Consider the following 18,610-nt stretch of genomic DNA (forward strand, 5'->3'; position numbering starts at 1 on the left):
TTGAAATGTATTGTTGTTCAAGATGCACTCTGTTTGCATCTGCATTTATGTATAGTTACTGCCTCCTTGTTTGACAGTGTGTCAGTCACTTTAGTTAAGGGATTGATTTATTACATTGAGACACATAACAGGCAGCTCTATAAATTTGGGTCAGTCAGTGTCTTTCTCACAAGCACATGTTGCAATGACTCTTTAAAGTTACTGGTTTTCATTTTGGGAATAGTAATGGGTGTTTAAGTATGCCCTTGTTCAACTTCTGGAGGAGGAATCGTTTTGAGGAGGTGTTGATGTGGTTCAAAGTCAAAACCAGGATTTGACTTTCTGCCTATGCACACTTTTTCTGAAACATCCATACTAATATTACTGGAATTTTAAATTTTCTTGTGGATACTGCTAATAGTTTGTTAACTTGTTTTATCTGAGTTTGTGTGATCAACCCAAAGAAAACTCTAGAGCTGCTGAAAGCATATTAAACCAGTACTTTGTGGATCATTTTCAGCTTTTCTCAGTACTTGAGCTGATAAGAATTTCTGGGACAGCAGGCAAATGTCAGTACCAGCAGAATTCACTTATGTGAATGGTACAATAACAATTTCTATGCAAGTTTGATGTTTGAATGTGAGAGAATGGGGATTTGGATTTCTGGTAGAAAAAGGAATGTGTGGTCTGGCTGGAAAAGCTGAAATGGCTCTATAGCCTCTATCTTTACTGTTCCCTTGAGAATAGATGATCGCAGACTTCAGGAATCAATACAGTTCATAATCTAATCCCCTTGGTCCAGTTTCCCTATAAATTAATTAGGACAAATTATTTATATGGTCTAAAGATCTTCTGATGATGACTCTATTTACATAGGAATTTGGAGGTTTGGAAGCATATTTTAATGACAGTTTGGCATGGCAACTGGTATTCAATTGTCTATTCCGAGAATAATACTGCCCTGCAGAAGAAATGTGGTTAATGTTACTATAAATATGCCTAAATCATCTTTACTGAGGCTGATGAAAAAGGATATTGTGTATTAAAAGTGATGGAGTTTAAATGTGATCTTAATTTCTCTATTCAGCACTTATGGGAATTTGTCATGTGATATGGAAAGACAGGAAATTACAATGTGGAAATTGTGTTATCAGATCAAAGCTGGTTGAGGCATCAGAGTGGCTTCTGTGCCTGAACTCTGCTTGCTTGCAGTGCAGGATGTGTGTGCATTAGCCAGGATGTGGTGCTGGAGGAGACATCCTTTGCAGTATTGCCAGTGTCTAAATCCCACTGATTCTCCAATATCTTAAGGCACGTAGGATTGAAGCATGAGTGCAGACATGAAGGTATGGTGGGTCACACTGTGTAGGTGTAGACCTGGGCTGCTCAAGCAGTGCCCTGTGGTAAGACAGATTCTACATGAGTTTCACCAGTGTCAGTGAGATTGGCTGGGCTGCAGGTTCTCCCAGGGAACATGGAGGGAGCACTTTCCCCTTTTCTTGATAGGTTGATGTAACTTCATACGTCTGTTCTACACTTTGCCAAGGGCAGAGGCACCTTCTACTATCCCAGGTTGTTCCAAGCCCCGTCCAGCCTGGCCTTGGATGCTTCCAGGGATGGGGCAGCCACAGCTGCTCTGGGCGCCCTTTGCCAGGGCCTTATACCCTCCCAGGGAAGAATTTATCCCCAATATTCCATCTAACCCTGCCTACAGTCAGTGGGTCAGCATTCCCCCTTGTACTGTCATTCCATGTCCTTGTCCAAAGTCTCTCTCCAGCACTCTTGAAGCTGTTTTAGGTACTGCAAGATGCAGGAATTTCTTCCTGGAGCTTTCTCCAGGCTGAGCAAACCCCAGCTCTCTCAGCCTCTGTCCATAGGGTTCTTTGCTTTTTACCTGTGGATTTGAAGAAGAGATTCAGTAGGAGACAACCATGTGTGTGTGTCTATTGATTTTTGTTTGCACTTGAATTTTTCATACATTTCGTATTGATTTAAAGCTATAAATTTGCAGAAGTCTGAGCCCTTCATGGCTAGGCTTTGTGGAGCTCTCTGGGCATCAAGGCTGTCTTGCGTTTCTGTGGTAAGTTCAATAAATAATAAATCTATTTCTGTCATTCACTGAAGGAAATCTTTCTGTTCAGGTTTAGGGAGATTAACAGGATTTTACAGACACTACTGAAATGGATGTTTCCTTAGTGTCTTGTAACACACTGAAAATATGAAAGTGTGTGGATGGAGGCTGATACCCATCGATGCTGGAGAAGATAAACCACTATGGATGATCTCTGTAGTAACTGTCATATCTGACAGTTGAGCCTGGAAAGAAGAAAAAACACCCATTTTGAGGTCAGAAGGCACTGTGAAAAGTTTTAAAATTCTCCTAAATTAAACATGTGATAAGAGCAGTTAAAAAATGCCATGCCTGATGGCCATAGTGAGTGTTGGAAACCCTTTGACAGTCTGGGCTGTTGATCTCCTGAAGATTAATGGCAGGTAAAGACTGTGACTTGGCACGAGATGCTTTCCCTTTAATCTCCAATTAAATTAAAAAAGCGCCTGTTAGCTATAATTTTCATGGGGTAAAATATATACACACACATATTTTTCCCTTTCTCACGACTGACTTGCATTTCAGCAGAGGTTCTCCTCTAATGACTTTGAGTCCTTTTATAAGCCTTTTTGTAAGTTGTGCATGTTCATTATTAGGCCTTTAAAAACAAACTCTGGAAAAGTTTGGCCCTGGTGAGTTGTGTGTCACTGTAATTTCTGCAAGGAGTGAAAATAGTAGGAATTGTAAGTTTTGAAATTTTCTTTTTGGGTTTTCTTTTGGCAGCTACTTCTGTACATAGTATGTGTAAAACATATGTAATGTAGGTAAAGCTCTATGATTTCTGGGATGTGGAGTCAAAGTAATTATTGTGCATGTCACTTATGTTTCTTAATATATGGTATTCTATTTATTTAAGTAATGGAGCGAAGGAGAAAAGAGAACAGGTCAGCAGAGTAAAATAGTTGTACAAAGTAGTTTTGATATATGTAATATGAAGTATATCATGTATCATTTCATCCTGATCTTGGTAGCAAATGTCCTACTGATTATACAGTAAAATATCTTAAAACATTGCTGGCGCTGAATACTGTTTGAGATATACCCAGACACACAGAGTAAACTGAACCCAAACTTTTCTGGTGTGGGATTTTGAAATTAAGCCCTGCTTAGGATCTAAAAATGTAAACAAAATGTTGTTAGGAGCTGCCTTTTGAGGAACGCTATCCATAGACTGCACAGGATGTGTTTGTTCTATATGGGCACTGAACTAAAGGTAGATGGTGGCAATATGCCACCTGCAGTCTTTTTCCAGGGCATCTTCAGAAATGTTCCTGCAGGAGAGAAGGGGAGACTGAGGTCAGAGCTCCCCGTGAACTGCAGTTCCTCCTGAGGGGCAGCTCTGGCCTCTGTTCTCTGTGACCAGTGACAGGACCTGAGCCAATGGCTGGAGCTGTGTTAGGGCAGGTTTAGGTGGAGATCAGGGAAAGGCTCTTCCCCCAGAGGGTGGTCAGACACTTCCCAGGGAATGGTCTCAGGGCTGCAAGATCTCCGAGTCCAGAGGAGGCACCAAGATGCTCAGAGGGATGGAGCAGCTCTGCTATGAGGAAAGGCTGAGAGAATTTGGATTGTTGAGTCTGGAGAAGACTAGGCTCTTGGATGAACTAATTGTGGCCTTCTGGTAACTGGAAGGAGCTGACAAGAAATATAAAGAGACTTTGGACAAAGATTTGGTGAGACAGAATGAGGGGAAGTGGCTTCAAACAGTGACAATGTTGATTTAGATTAGATGTAAGGAAGAAACTTTTTATGAGGAAGGTGGTGAGGTAGCACAGGTTGCCCAGAGAAGCTGTGGCTACTCCATCTCTGGAGATGTCCAGGATCATGTTAGATAGAGCTTGGAGCACCTTCAAACCATGACAGAAGGTGTCCGTGCCCATGGTGGGGGTTTGGAATTGCATGGGCTTTAAGGTCCCTTCCAACCCAAATCATTTGATGGTTCTATTGTGAGGCAAAGATGTAGCTAGCACCTGACTCAGCTGCCATGTTTATATAATAAATATTTTTACTTTGATGACTTTGTTCTCTTTCAACTTTATTGGTGAGTGAGTGTTTCTCACAATTTGGGGAATTGTCTGGGAAACTTGACCTCTGACTCTGCTGAGCATGACAGTGGGAACAGGGGAAGGCACACCCTGCTGATTCTAGCAGTCCCTGACATGGAGTATCTTCTTATGAAATGTTGTTTGGATTACTTTATCTGAGAAGGGAGGAAAGGCTACCAGTTCCTGAAACAAATATCCTGTATCTGAAAAATTATTTGCAGGCGATAATGCTCTCTTTTGCAGATCTTAGAAGAAAGGGGTTGTTGCCCCAAACATCAGTCCTGGACATTTACGTACATCAGGTAAAACTGGGAGATCGGATGTTGGTAAAAATCTCGGAAACTTGACACTGATATGGGAAGGTCCCTTTCCCATATCCTTGACAATTGAGACAGTAGTGCACTCTGTAGAGAGAGGGTGGCGCATGCAACCTGAATTAAAGGACCAGTGGAGTCACCTCCCAGGGACTGGACTGTGATACAGAGAAATAACCCTCTAAAACTAACTCTTAAAAGATTATCTATCCCAAAAATTAATAATTTAAATTTTACTGCCTGGATTATAATTTTAGTCCTAGTAAACCCTATTTTAGCTGGCTGTTGCATTAAATGTCACAGGATCTGGAAAGTTGCTGGAGAAAATGAATGGGTTTTCACCCATCATCTCTGGCTCAATGTGGCATGCTGTTCTGATAAACCTATAAAATCTCAGGAAAGGATCCATGGTGGAACACAAACCTACTAGATGTCCAAAATTTAGGAACATAGGCTCAAACATCAGATAGCTTGCCTATGTGCCAGTACAGACATGGAACACTGTGGGATTCTCAGTGGTTGGATAACCTATTTGGGAAAACCTGATGGAGAAAGATGGGCTTCTTTCTATTATGCGCCTTTGCTGGATTATTGCTTTTACCTTGTCTTCCCTGTTTTATCAGGTTAATTGCTAATGTAGTAGAAGAAATGCAGGTGATCAGAATGCCAGTGAACCCAAACCTAGCAGCTGCTAGTCAAAGAATAGGAGCCCAGAAGATTGTGGTCCTAAGGAGGTGAGATCAGAAAAGAACAAACCAGAAGATGACCTACATCTTATTTTACACAAGCTAGAGCAAAGCTATGCACCTCAGCAGGAGACAAAGACCTAAAACTTTGGAATAAGCCTAGCTCAGCACAAACATGAGTTTGCAAAATAACAGGTCTGGAGTGTAATAACTTGTTATATTTGAATAGAACCATTTTGCAAACACTGGCCAGACAGATAACCAAACCAAGGGCCTCAGCAAAAGGGTGGTAAATAAAAAGGGGGTGGATTGTGAGGGGTAAAATAATGTTTTGCTTCAGCCATAAGAATGTATACTTCTCACGTAGGCAGAGATGTACTACCAGGAGGTTAGGTCTGGGGAGGGAGTGTGGCAGGGAGGAAAAGGGGAGTTAACTGATGTTTGTGCCAGGGGAGAGAAAGGGGAGAGTGGAGGAGCTGTTGGTTTGATTGCAGTAGGGCCAGGAAGAATGTACATTCCTGAGTACCCAGGCAGTGGGACGGAGGACAGGGACACCCCTGGCTAGGGTAGGGCATAAAGGTTTGTACATTGTAGAGAGAGGTGTGCCTCCTCGGTGAGAGGCACCTGTCACAGCTGCCATGTTTATATTAATAAATAGTTTTGCTTTGGTGACTTTGTTCTCTTTCAGCTTTATAGGTGAATGAGTGTTTCTCACACTGTTTAAGAAGGGAGAGGGTAGGAAATTGGAACTGGAACCTGATGTAGTATTTTCATTCATGACCTGGGTAAAGTGATGAGCATTTCTTACATCACTGATGATGTCACTGTGCAGCCTGGGTACAGAGATCACACCATCATCTGGGCAGAGCAGGGGGAACAGACTGACAGAACGGGGCTGAGGTAGAATCCCACTCATGGGGATTTACAGAAAAAGCCTGTTAAGATGGAGTTACATAAAAAAAAAAGACCCAGAAACAGTAATTGGTTCTTTGAATGATTGTTACTTGTCAGCATGATGCATTTGGGAAGACAAAGGAAAAAGGCAGAGAAGAGAAGGAGGAAAAATGATAACTGTGGTTCAAAGTGCTGGTAGGAGTATCTCCAGGGTAGTATCATCAGTCTCTGATCAATTGGTTTCTTTTTAATCATGTGTTTGCAAAGAGGATTTATCTGGTTTTGTTTTTAAGGGCTCTGGCTGTCATTTCTCTTGAAGTTTTATGTCTGTTGATCAGCAAATGCTCTTGGCCTGCAGCTGTTTCTTACCAGTGTAAGAACTGGGTGGTGTTTATTCCACAGTGCTTCATGGGTGCTAAACTGAAATTACTGTTTCAATTACTGAAGGTAATTTTTAAATAGAACAAGTCCTCATGTTTAATCCAGAGACGTTAATGATTCACTCCAGCACCAGTCATTCCACAATCCTTTGCATCTTTCCCTCTATAGCCCAGTGACATCTACTCAGATTAGAAACTGGAAGTCAGTAACTATAGAACATTTTGTCATGCTATCATCCCTTTAAAAACCTATTAAGTTGTTCTAGAAATTTTTTTATTGTTTTTTTGTTACACATTGCTCTCCTGGGAGCAGGTGGATACTTTATTTCTTAATTGTCACCCTTTCAGGTTTTTCTCAAATATAAAAAATACTTTTATATTAAAATTTAACTGGACATATAAAGGTTTGTCACACTCTTAATATAGAACAGCAGCCTCAAATGGAATAAATTAGAGCAAAACAAATTTGTATGTTATCACTTTTCATGGAGAGCTGCTGACAGCAGAGCAGGCTGTGGGGGGGTTGGTCTCCCCCTCTGCTTTCTGTCTGGAGCTGAAGTTCACCCCAAACCCACTGGTTGAGGAATCCTGACAATTGTGACTCTCTGGGAGCTTCACAAGCCTTCTCAGGTGTTCTTCTATATGTAAAAATATAAAAGTAACTTACAGGAATTGTTGTGATGCTTGTTTTTTGTTTGGTGTTTTTTTTTTGTTTTTTTTTTTTAAGGTTTTATGTGTCCAGCTTTCTTCTGTGAATTCTGTTATCCCAGCTTTAATGCCTTGTGTGATGTGTAGTCACTGTTTGTGTGATGAAGTTTGTGCTTAGAGGATTGAAACACTAGGTTCAACCATTGTATCTTTCGATTATTGCAAAAATTCAGATAAAACCTCATGTGGAACATTGTATTTTTGGTGTGGAATGGTGGAACCTGTGCAAAAGTGATGTTGAAGTTTTTATGTGAGATGTCAGTAAGGCATGTTTACAAATTACTCTTTTTTCCTACATTTATTTACATAAATGACTTTTGATTTGTTTTAGGGGTTAAAAAGTGGTTGTTTTTAATGCAGTGCTGAAGTGATACTGTTAGTAACCTTGCAAAAATTTTGCATTAACTTTTAATTTTTATGTAATGCTTCACTACACTGAGTCTTTCATTAAATCCTCCTCTTGCCAATGCCTCTGTGTTAGGGAGTTGTGGGAATGTGACTGGGATAGGCAGGATGCAAAGTGCTCTGCAGCAAATTAGTGGCTGGGTGAGGTCGTTCATCTGGCAGAGCAGCCTGTGCTTATTGGCAAGTCACAGCACTGCTCACGTAGAAATAACTTTGTCTCCAGAGAAAAGAGGATGGAGAGCCCTGGGAAAATGTCTGCTCTTGGGTTCAATGTGGGGCAGTGAGGATCACAGGCAAGAGACAGCTTGGACCATACTCCTAATGAATGCAGCGGCCATGGCTTTTGTCCATGAGGGAACTACTTATTGATCATTATGGAACCAACATTCACCCTGTGAAATCCTGTGTCTCACTGCAATAGCAAATATGTCATGCACATAGTATTTGAGTTCCAAAGCAGCAGCAAATTTAGTACAAACTGTGCAGGACTCCTGTTTCCCTTTGATATTTAAGGGGTTGGTGCGAAAGGTCCTGTAAAGCCCTGATGGCTTTCAAGGGTTTTCTGTGTTTGCTGTCTGTGAAACACTTTTGGATTCAGCTTTAAAGCTGTTGCCCACACATAGAAAATGGTAGCTTTAGTTAAACATTGAAATTAATGGTCCAAATCCTAAAAATGAATATTCAATATTTATCAATTCTTGCTTTCTCTGTCTCTGAAATACCAGACAGTTATTTAGCAAGAGGGAGAAACAAAACAAAACCCAAAACCAAAACAAACAAAAAACAAACCCCCAAAAAAATGTAATTAATGATGGAGTTGATGGCAAAAGTCTAAATGCTGCTTGTCCTCCTTGCTTTGGAGGGTTAGAGTCAAGGTTAGCCGAGCTGATACCAACAGGCCCAGGCCTATTTAATATTTTATTGATGGTCTGGATGAGGGAATCGAGTGCAGCCTTAGCATGTTTGCAGATGACATGGAATTCTGTGGAAGTGTCAGTCTGCTGGAGGGCAGGAAGTTCTACAGAGGCATCAGGGCAGCTGGACTGATGGGCTGAGAACACCGAGCTGAGGGTCAGCAAGGCAGGGTGCTGAGTCCTGCTCTTGAGTGCAGCAAACTCACAGAGCATCCCAGGTGGCAGGGGGGCTGTCAAAGGCCCTGGGGGTGCTGTGAGGGCGGCTGGACATGAGCCCAGGTGGGCAAGAGGCCACTGGGGGCCACTGGTCCCTGGGCTGTGCCAGCTCTGGGATGGTAGCAGGGCCAGGGCAGTGCCCTTCCCTGTGCTGGCACTGCTGGGGCACCTCCAGGGCTGGGGCAGCTCTGGAGAGCCCTGGAGGGGCTGGAGCCTGGCCAGGGCAGGGAATGGAGCTGGGAAGGGGCTGGAGAGTTCCTGAGGGAGCTGGGAAGGGGCTGGAGAGTTCCTGAGGGAGCTGGGAAGGGGCTCAGCCTGGAGCAAAGGAGGCTCAGGGGGACCTTGTGGCTCTGCACAGCTCCTGCCAGGAGGGGACAGCCGGGGGTTCGGGCTCTGCTCCAGAGAACAGGGACAGGAGGAGAGGGAACGGCCTCAGGCTGGGCCTGGGGAGGTTCAGCTTGGACACCAGCAGGAATTTCTCCCTGGAAAGGGTGGTCAGGCCTTGGAAGGGGCTGCCCAGGGAGGTGGTGCAGCCTCCATCATCCCTGGAGCTGTCCAAGGAATGCCTGGACACGGCACTCGGTGCTCTGGGCTGTTTGACAAGGTGTGGGGGTGTCACAAGTTGGACTGGGTGATCCTGGAGGGCTTTTTCCACCCCAGTGATTCTGATTCTGCTACTCCCATTACTCCTTTAACTGGGGCAGTGCTCATGTTGTATCTGTGCCAGCCGTTGCTTTCTCACCTGTAATATTTAGCTAATGGGGAGCAGTAGAGGGGCTTCAGTTTTACAGCTCAGTTTTAAATTGACTCATTTCCTGGGAAATGCCATTTAATGGTTTGGGAACTGCCATGTGCTTTAAACTCTGCTTGTTAAACTTGGTGAGATGAGAAACTCACTGGTAAGTGAAGAGCTCTGCAGCTGTAGCACCTGACCAAGAACTTCTTTCACTCTTTCTAAACTAGGGATTGTAATTAGTGGAACTATTTGACTCTGAGCCAGTTGGAACAGCCTGTCTTAATCTAAAGAAAACTGAAATGCTTTGAGCAAGCTTTTCCTCCCTTTTCCCCTATCAGGCTTTAATAAATAAATTAAATAATGAGATGCAAAAAGCTCAGAATAGTACTGCAGAGCTCTTGGCAGGCAGGAGAGCAGCTGTTGCTGCACGTGTGATGAAGGGGAAATAAACAAATTAGGTCCCCAACCTGCCCTTGCTTGTCCCTGTCACAGACTACTGTGACAGCTCACCTTTATCCCAGAGCTCATCTCAGCCAGTGCCACTCCTGAGAGCAGGGCACCACTTTTCCCTCTGCTTTGGGAATCATGCTTCCTTTTTGAGGTTTCATCTCTGTGTGTTCAGGTGTAACAGGGGTTTGACATGACCTGGGCTATGGGAACCTCACCTGGGTGAGCACTCCTGGTCCAGGTACTTGGGATACTTGGAGGGGCTTTGTAATTGGATGTGGGAGTTTTAAAATTTCCTAGGAAAAGTTGTGCAGACATATTTTAAATTATTTTTTTCATGAAACCATGAATTTTCATTTGTACATTTGCATAGATAATTTTAGCATAAGAACACAATGGTTCCTGAAATCTGTTGTCCAGTGCCTGGTACCTTTGGATTTTTCATACGTCTAAGATGAATTTATCTCCATTATTGCTTCCCTTCTTACTCTTGTGCTATAAATTACCTCTGACAGAATAATTTGAAGCACAGGAGATGAGAAGTAGTACTGACCTTATGATGCATTGATGCATCTGTGGTTAGGTCTGAGAAACATTCAGCTGGGATTTCTTCCTTTGACCTGAAGTTTGGTATTTGTTGTGTAAAATACCTGAAATGAGGGTGGACATAAAGATTGCCCTTGGTGTTGTACCTGTGCTACACCTGTGTGTGTTCCTCAGGCCCATAGCAGAGCAAAGAATTGCGTTGGGCCTGGAACAAAAATATATCCAGGAGCAAAGGAGCCTGGTGGACAACCAAGTTATATCAGCACCTTGAAATGCTTTTGAGCATGGACAGTGCAGTGGTGTTGGAGCATGCTGCAGGGCAGCACTGCATGTGACGTGGCTTATGGCTTCCTGCTCTGCAGGACTCCCCTTAAGTGCTTCTCCTAGTGCTCTGTCATAGGGTACAGTGAAGTATAATTTCTTTGTTTGAGCAGTTTTAAGGCAGGAATGAACTTTTCCTTACAGGTTTAAGGGTGGGGACTGGGGGTGGTTGGTGTTTCTCTTATAAATAATGTTCTAAGGCGTCTTGGTTGTGAATAGAGATAATGAAGTGAAAATGTAGAAAGCTAAATGGGAAAGTGGAATGAGGCAAAGCCTTTTTCTTTCCCGTTTTTCTTAATAAATGAAGGCAAGCACAGCAGTATTTTGTGCACAATTCCTTGTTAGTGCAGGCTTTTAGAAGCATGGAATAGCTCGGGTTAGAAGGGACCTTAAAGTCCCTTGCATATTATTCCATTCCACTGCCATTAGCGGGAGCACCTTCCGCTGTCCCAGGCTGCTCCGAGCCCCATCCAGCCTGGCCTTGGTGACTGCCAGGGATGGGGCAGCCACAGCTGCTCTGGGCACCCTGTGCCAGGACCTCATCTCTCTTGTAGAGAATAATTTCTTCATAATATCTAACCTAAACCCTCCTTCATCTTAGGGCCATTTCCCATGGACGTTACCAGAGCGTGGAAAGATTGGTGATGACTGAATCCTATATAAGAAGTTGGGACTTTCTTTAGTTGTTTAATAACTAAACAACTCAGTGGCCTCTTAGTCATGTTCAGCTTGGTGAAGTGAGGGGTTATTTGCATAACTAGTGTTAAGCTACTGTCTTTGTTTTTGTTGTCATGATTCTGTTGCGAGCAGATGGAATTTCATTTTTTCCCCACTACCGTCCCAGAATAACTCCTTTCAAAGTAATTCTGGAGGCAATGGGAGAGGGGCATATGGCTGGGCTAGGGATGGAAGCAATGATTTTCACAACTATACCTTCCCTGAGGGAGTTTAGTTCTCTGCTGGGTGGGTTGGATGTCCACAACTATGGTAATTTTTTTTTATTGGTTTATTGTCTGTTGCATTTGTTTTGTGTTCTTGATTTTTTTGAAGGAAAAGTTTCTTTGTAGTGATTATCAAGAGATCTGCATGTCAGACACTGCCTTACTAGAAGAAAAGATAACGCCCCCATCTTTCCCCCCACCATGCAGGAACATCTGTCTGCAGCTGAGGAATCAGGTGGTTGCGGTATGACATTCCCTGAACCAAGAGAGATTCACAGACAAACACTCCAGAGCTACTTACCCTAGAAAGGAATGCTAGCAGGGCTTGGATTCTAAAGATATTGTAGTAAGACTGTTGCTAAGACACCATTGACACAAACCACAGATTCTGTGTAATGTGTCCATGAGTGCATTGTTTCTATATTTTAAAAGTTTGTTCCAAAAATAAAATGGTTGCATATAGTCTTTGCTTGATTAAAGCATGCTTAGAAGGTCATAGAATCACAGGATGTTTTAGGTTGGAAGGGTCCTTAAAAAAGTCCATCCCATTCCAGCCCTGCCATGGGCAGGGACACTTCCCACTGCCCCAGGGTGCTCCAAGCCCCAGTGTCCATCCTGGCCTTGGACACTGCCAGGGATCCAGGGGCAGCCACAGCTGCTCTGGACACCCTGTGCCAGGGCTCACACCCTCCCAGGGAACAATTTCTGCCCAAGATTCCATCCATCCCTGCCCTCTGGCAGTGGGAAGTCATTCCCTGTGTCCTGTCCCTGCATGCCTTGTCCCCAGTCCCTCTACAGCTCTCCTGGAACTCCCTTAGGCTCTTGAAGGAGCTCTAAAGTCTCCCTGGAGCCTTCTTATCTCCAGGTGAACATTCCCAGCTCTCCCAGTCTGTTTCATTTTGTAGAAGGATTTTTTTCCCAAAATCAACTTTTCTTGCTGCTTCTTCTGCCCTGGTAAGGAATCAAGGCATGGTGTTTTAATAGCCAAGAATATCTGTTGGTGGGTTAGGAAATACCTGATCTGGATTGTAAAATTTATTGTTCAGGTGCATTTAATAAAGGCGTAACATTCTATAGTGCCTAAACCCACCCCATTCCTGAAGGGATTTAGTCTGGTCCCAGTAAGGCTGCAAACACACTCTGGCATATGAAAGTCCTTCCAACTCCTCACCTCCTGGAGTCTGGAGCTGTTGAGTTACTAGATGACTTTCACATTTGGTTTATTTGCTCAGGCTCTTAAATAAACACTGGGATGGTTTGAGTACCATGGGTTTATTTCATTCTTCCCAGGAGCTGGTGGAAAAGCTTAGCCTGGCTGGTGGAGTAATCTGTGTGGTTAAAGTGACCTGTGCCAGCAGTAGAAAGTTTTCATTGAAGGGATTAAGATGATTTACTCAAAGCTAGATGAAGTCTGGTCTTTTCTCCATGTGCTAAGCCAGGATTTTGGCTGTGTATTTGAGTATAAAGTGCTGCAGCTGACTTCCCATTCCATAGGTGAGTGAGAACACGCAGTTGGACATGTGCTTGGTATTCACGTTTTTCTTATGTCCATATAGTCCTATGTAAACTCAAATCATCTGGATTTTTCTTTATTTTTGAGTTTTGTTCTACTTAATGAAGGGGAAATTCTCAAGGAAACCAACCATGTACACCTGTCTTCATTAGATACTCCAAGTGTTTGGTATTTAGCTCCTTTTTTTTCTATGTTGTGTGAAATTACTTTCATTAACATGAATCGTTTGCTTTTCTGCAAGGGGTTGCAAATCATTCTTTTTGTTGCTGTGATAATTAATTTAGCACAACAATATGTGGGAGGGAGAAACAGCTGGCTTGAACTGGAAAAGGGAAGGGAGAAGAACTGATGAAGTGTTTGTGGAAGTATTTACAATTCTGTACCAATACGTATGTGGAAATGAGAAGTTCCTGTAAAACCAAAAATTAGGAGACAGCTTTTTTATTCCTTCTTTCTTTCTCCTGGATATTGACAAATATGACTGTCGCTTGTTTGTGTTGTGAAGTTGGGAGCTTATTTCCAATTGTTTCTGCAGGTGCTAAAAGATAGAATTCTGGAATGATTTAGGTTGAAGGGACCTTAAAGACAGCTAGTTCCAAACAACCTGCCATGGGCAGGGACCCTGTCCACTATCCCAGGCTGCTCCAAGCCCCATCCAGTCTGTCCTTAAACACTGCAGGGATCCAGGGGCAGCCGCAGCTGCTGTGGGCACCCTGTGCCAGGGCCTGCCCACCCTCCCAGGGAACAATTCCTAATTCCCAGTATCCCATCCATCACTGCCCTCTGGCAGTGAGAGCCATTCCCTGGGTCCTGTCCCTCTGTCCCTTGTCCCCAGTCCCTCTCCAGGTCTCTTGGAACCCACTCAGACCCTGCAAGGGGCTCTGAGCTCTGTCTGGAGCCTTCCCTTCTCCAGGGGAACATTCCCAGCTCTGCCAGCCTGGCTCCAGAGCAGAGGGGCTCCAGCCCAGGAGCAGCTCCAGGGCCTCCTCTGGGCTCTCTCCGGCAGCTCCATGTCCTCCTGCTGTTGGCCTCAGGGCTGGGGCAGCTCTGCAGGTGAGCTCTCACCTGAGGGCACAGGGACAGAGCCCTTCTCCCCTGCTGCCCATGCTGGGATCAGTCCAGGGCTGGGGGGCTCTGGCTGGGTCATGTCCAGCCCTCACCCAGCAGCACCCCCAGATCCTTCTCCCCAGGGCTGCTCTCCAGCCATTCCCTACCCATCCTGTGTTTGTGCTCTGGTTTGCTCCAACCCCGCACCGGACCTTGCACTTGGTCGTGTTGGACCTCATGAGTTTTGCACTGTCCCAGCTCTACAGCCTGTCCAGGTGCCCTTTGGTGCCATTTCTTCCCTCAGGTGTGTCACCCCTCAGCTTGGTGTCAGCAGCTGTTGGTGGGAGGGAGCAGAGCTGGAATCTCAGCTATGTTCTCGGGCCAGCGCTGGTGCTGACCTGGGCTCTGCTCCCTGAGCCAGCGATCACAGTCCTGCTTGTGGGCCTGCCCAAATCTTCAGGTGGGTGCTGAGGGACTGTTGGGAGAGAGAGGGAGTGTGGCTCAAGGGATTATGTCTGGGGGCAGATTCACTGAAATGAGGTGGAAAGCATTAAAATCTAAATAGATTTTAGGAGATTGTAGTGATAAATTGTTGGTTTATTATTGGTGCTCTGTGGACTCCCCTCAATTAAATTCTTCTCTGCGCCCTCCTTCTAGACAAATATTGACATGCCTTTCATTCTTTACAGTAATACATGTGAGGAGAAGGACCTTTGTGGGACAGGTAGAATATCTTTGTATCATATAAACATACGGACTTTTTTTCCTGGGGGACCATGCTTCCCTCATTCTCTGAGATTTAATATTTTTTGCTAAAAGGCTCATTTTCTGTTATATTATTTTTACTACTTGTGGCATCTTTGAGAACATCTTCCTTATTAGTAGATCAAGGTATTAAATTATGATATTGGCTGAGAATTTGTTTCATTAAAAAATACAGTGTTTGCATTATCAATTTCCTGATCTTTGCATGTTCTTAGGGTGTTTTTTCAACCCAACCCCTTATTTAAAAAGTCAAGGATTTGTCATTCTGTAGGTTCACAAATGCCCCTCTGGATTTCAGGATGTACTATGCCTATTCCAGGGAACTATATCTAAGGATCTGTGTCAAAATCTGTTTTTGAGGCCTGAACCAAACAGGAGTTAACAGCAATCTTTTTCCTAACTACTTTTATTTTTATAGGGATCAGTCCCAGCAGGTAACACTGCTGCATAGTAGCTTAAAATTTTTGACTGTCAGGAAGGAAATAAAAGGAGTTATTCCTATCCCTGTTAGGAAAGTGGGTCAGGCTGTGATGTTTATTTATAGATTGTCTCAATATATTCATTTTTGTTGCAAGACTGACTGATCTTTGGCTTGTACTTTTCTGTGTGACTACCAAGTTCTGAGCTCTGCATTTGGCCTAAAAATCAGCAGGGATGGAGGGTGGCAAGTTTGGAGCTAAAACAGAGGCTAAATGGGCTTATTGAGAGTTCCATGGATTATTTTGGGGTTTAGTGCTTAGGGAAGAACAGGGCAACAGTTTCATATACAGTATTGGAAAGCAGAAGGGGCTGCTGCTACTGCTTTTACATTTCTCATAGAAACTTGGTGGGCTTGCATTTGTCTGAGGAAGTGCAGCAGGACGATGGTCCTCTGCTCCACCGGGATGACCTGAAACTGCACTTGCTCTGATTCCTGCTGGCCTGAAGGTTAAGTCAGCTGCTTAACCTCTTTTTGTTCATACAGCACATGTTCTGCCAATGAATGCTTTTCCTGGTCTTAAATGTAGGCCTGACAACTTGAAAGCTTATCCAAGTGAAGTGCTCTCCAGCTGGAGGAAAAGATTGATGTCTGTCAGTTCTGAGCATGTGGGCTTTAAAGATTTGAATTATGAGGCTTTATTTACAAGGGTCACAGGTGTGCTGTACTGCAACTTAAATTATTGTACAGGTGCTTAAGATCCATTGAATAATTGAATATTTCTAATTTTGGGAAAAGGATGAAAATTCATCTTACAGACCTTGTGTGCATGAGCCTTTGACCATTGCAGTAATGTGGTTTCTTTGTCCTTTTGTTTTGCAGGGGGTTAAGTTTTGCAGTAAGACACTTGCAAGAACTCTTGCCCCAAGGTTTCAGGGGGTCATTGTGTGCCAGGGAAAGAGAAGGATTGATATTTAGGCACACAGTTTGTGGTGATTTGGAGTGGGATGAACCTCATCCCCAGTGGTGCAGCTGTGAGGAGCAGGTGAGCAGCACTGACAGCAATGGCACAAGGAGTGCCCAGGTGTGCTGAGCAACCTCACAGGCACACAGGGGGGGCAGGCTGTGAATGGGAGGGGATAAAAGGCTGGGTAAAGAATGAGAAGGGCAGCTGCTTGAAGCCTTCTGAAGTGGTGTGGTGTTCCAGTGTGTGAGGTGAAGCTTTCTGATGTGGTATGGTGATACTCTGTGTATTGTGGCTGTCTCGATTGCACTATGTGCTGTCATATTGACTTATTCTTTTCCTGCTTTATGATGTGTGAAATGCATTTGCTTCCACTGTGCTCTGTTGTCTCCTCCTGCCTGGTGTGAGTAAGACAACTCTCTACCACAAACCCCAGGAGCATTTTATGACCACCAGGGAAGGATGAGACTCCCATTTTTCTGGGCATTACAGACACTTAACTAAATTATCCTTATTTCTAAGAATTAGGCCAAGATCCAATAAGCGGATTTGGGAACAGATGGGGAAAGCAGAATGTGACTGTTGGGTTAGATTAGTAGACAGCTGTTGTAGTGTCCACCAGCTGCATGGCCGGTGTTTGAAGTACGAGTGGTGGGTATGGGTGGCCTTCAAGGGGACCTGATGAATTGACCTTTTGTCATGGTAATGTTTCTGCATAAAATACAGGCACTGGAGAAAATGTTCAAAGAAATAAGAGTGCCAAGACTGGAGTTCTTTGAGTGTGAAAGCAGAGATCAAAGATAATATAGAGATAATAGAGCAATGCTTGGGGCACCCTGGGACAGTGGAAGGGGGGTGGAACGAGATGAACTTTAAGGTCTGTCCCAACCTAAAACATTTGGTTTTCCATGATTATGCTACAGCAGTGGCTTTTACATGACTCTGCTCATCTTGAGGACTTTTATCTCAGGAGACTGTCTATGTGGAAAAGAGGAGAGAATTCTCTGGGCACGTGGAGTAGTTGATTGTCTTTGTTTGAGGTACCTGTTGCTGAGTAGGTAAAATCCTTTTCAAAGTGGATTTTGCAGTAATGTCATTACCTTAATCTGTGAGACCTGGTCTGTAATTAGTTCCATCTTGCTAGCTTTACCCATGGTCTGGAACCCAGGTGACAGAAGTGATTTAGTTGTTTTTCATTGGATATCTAAGAACTAGTTGTGTTGATTATTCATCTGCTTCTCTTATCCCCAGTGTGCCTGATCACTATTTCATGCCTATAAATTATAGCATTTGCTTATAATAAATGTCCTTTAACCTCAGTGCTTTTAGTGAGAACATGAACAAAATCAAATTATTAATCAGTTTCGGATAGAAAGTGTTTCTTCTGGTAAGAGGCTGTAACAGCTCTTTCTTTATGCCTTCAATTCCAAATATACCCAAACAGTGACTTTTAATTATGAAGTGCTTGAGCATTTGGGAAGGAGGAGGAAGAAAGGAGGAAAACTCATTGCTTGCATCTGTCTCTAGATTTAACAACTTCAAAATTAGGATGGACAAGGGGTGTTTGGGTTTGTTTTGTGGGTTTGGTTGTTTGTTTAGATTTTGGTGGTTTTGTTTGGTTTTTTTTGTTTGGTTTTTGATTATTTGGTTGGGGTTTTTTTTAATGAAATGGCTGTGAAATTTCTCCAGACACAAGATGCTGATAAGTCTTCACTGTCAGTGTCACTGCAGTATAACTGAAAGTAATACAAACCCATTTTGAGATCCAGTCATGACACTTAAGAGGCTAAATTTTAATGTGTTTTATAAACCAAACCAGCCTACTTACCTTTTCTGGTGAATAATGAATGAAAGGCCAGCTGCATTTTTTCTTTATTAATACTTCTGATGAAAAGAAATATATTCAAAACGTTGTTGCCAGCATATAATGTACCTTTAGTGTCACAATGCTTTGAAGCAAGTGCTGCAAAGTTACTTAATCCTAAATTCTACTTGTGAGTTTTTGTACTCTCTAGCAACAGGCCTGCTTTAGATTTATTAGATAGTAATTAGTCAACAGCTTGGAGGCTTTGCCTTGTTGTGCAGTTCCTGCCCACGGAGGAATTTTCTCAATGCATAGTAATTTGTATTTGAAAAATATATGCTGCTAGTATTACTCATATTATTATTAAAGAAACTGTGGATTTATCTGGCGATTTCCAATTTTGGATTCGGCTTTTTACCCAGAAGATACCATTGATTACTTCCTGATTTTCTTGTGTTGG

The 18,610-nt window shown here is 43.4% G+C and overlaps 1 protein-coding gene across 3 annotated transcripts in view; it reads left to right on the forward strand.

Annotated features, from left to right (window-relative positions):
* The window catches only part of ATRN (attractin), a 143,629-nt gene that overhangs the window by 10,081 nt on the left and 114,938 nt on the right, over positions 1-18,610 (forward strand). Inside the window, exon 1 of one of the 3 annotated variants that reach the window (XM_085577296.1) lies at positions 14,290-16,427. The exons of the other annotated variants lie outside the window; for them this stretch is intronic. Coding sequence (XP_085433422.1) covers positions 16,390-16,427 — 38 coding nt within the window. The 5' untranslated portion in view covers positions 14,290-16,389. Of the gene's footprint in view, positions 1-14,289; positions 16,428-18,610 lie in introns of those variants that run through there. 3 annotated transcript variants of the gene reach the window in all.

Source organism: Lonchura striata, chromosome 4 (genome assembly GCF_050655825.1).
Source record: "Lonchura striata isolate lonStrDom1 chromosome 4, ASM5065582v1, whole genome shotgun sequence".
In the NCBI taxonomy this organism is placed as follows: Eukaryota; Metazoa; Chordata; class Aves; order Passeriformes; family Estrildidae; genus Lonchura; species Lonchura striata.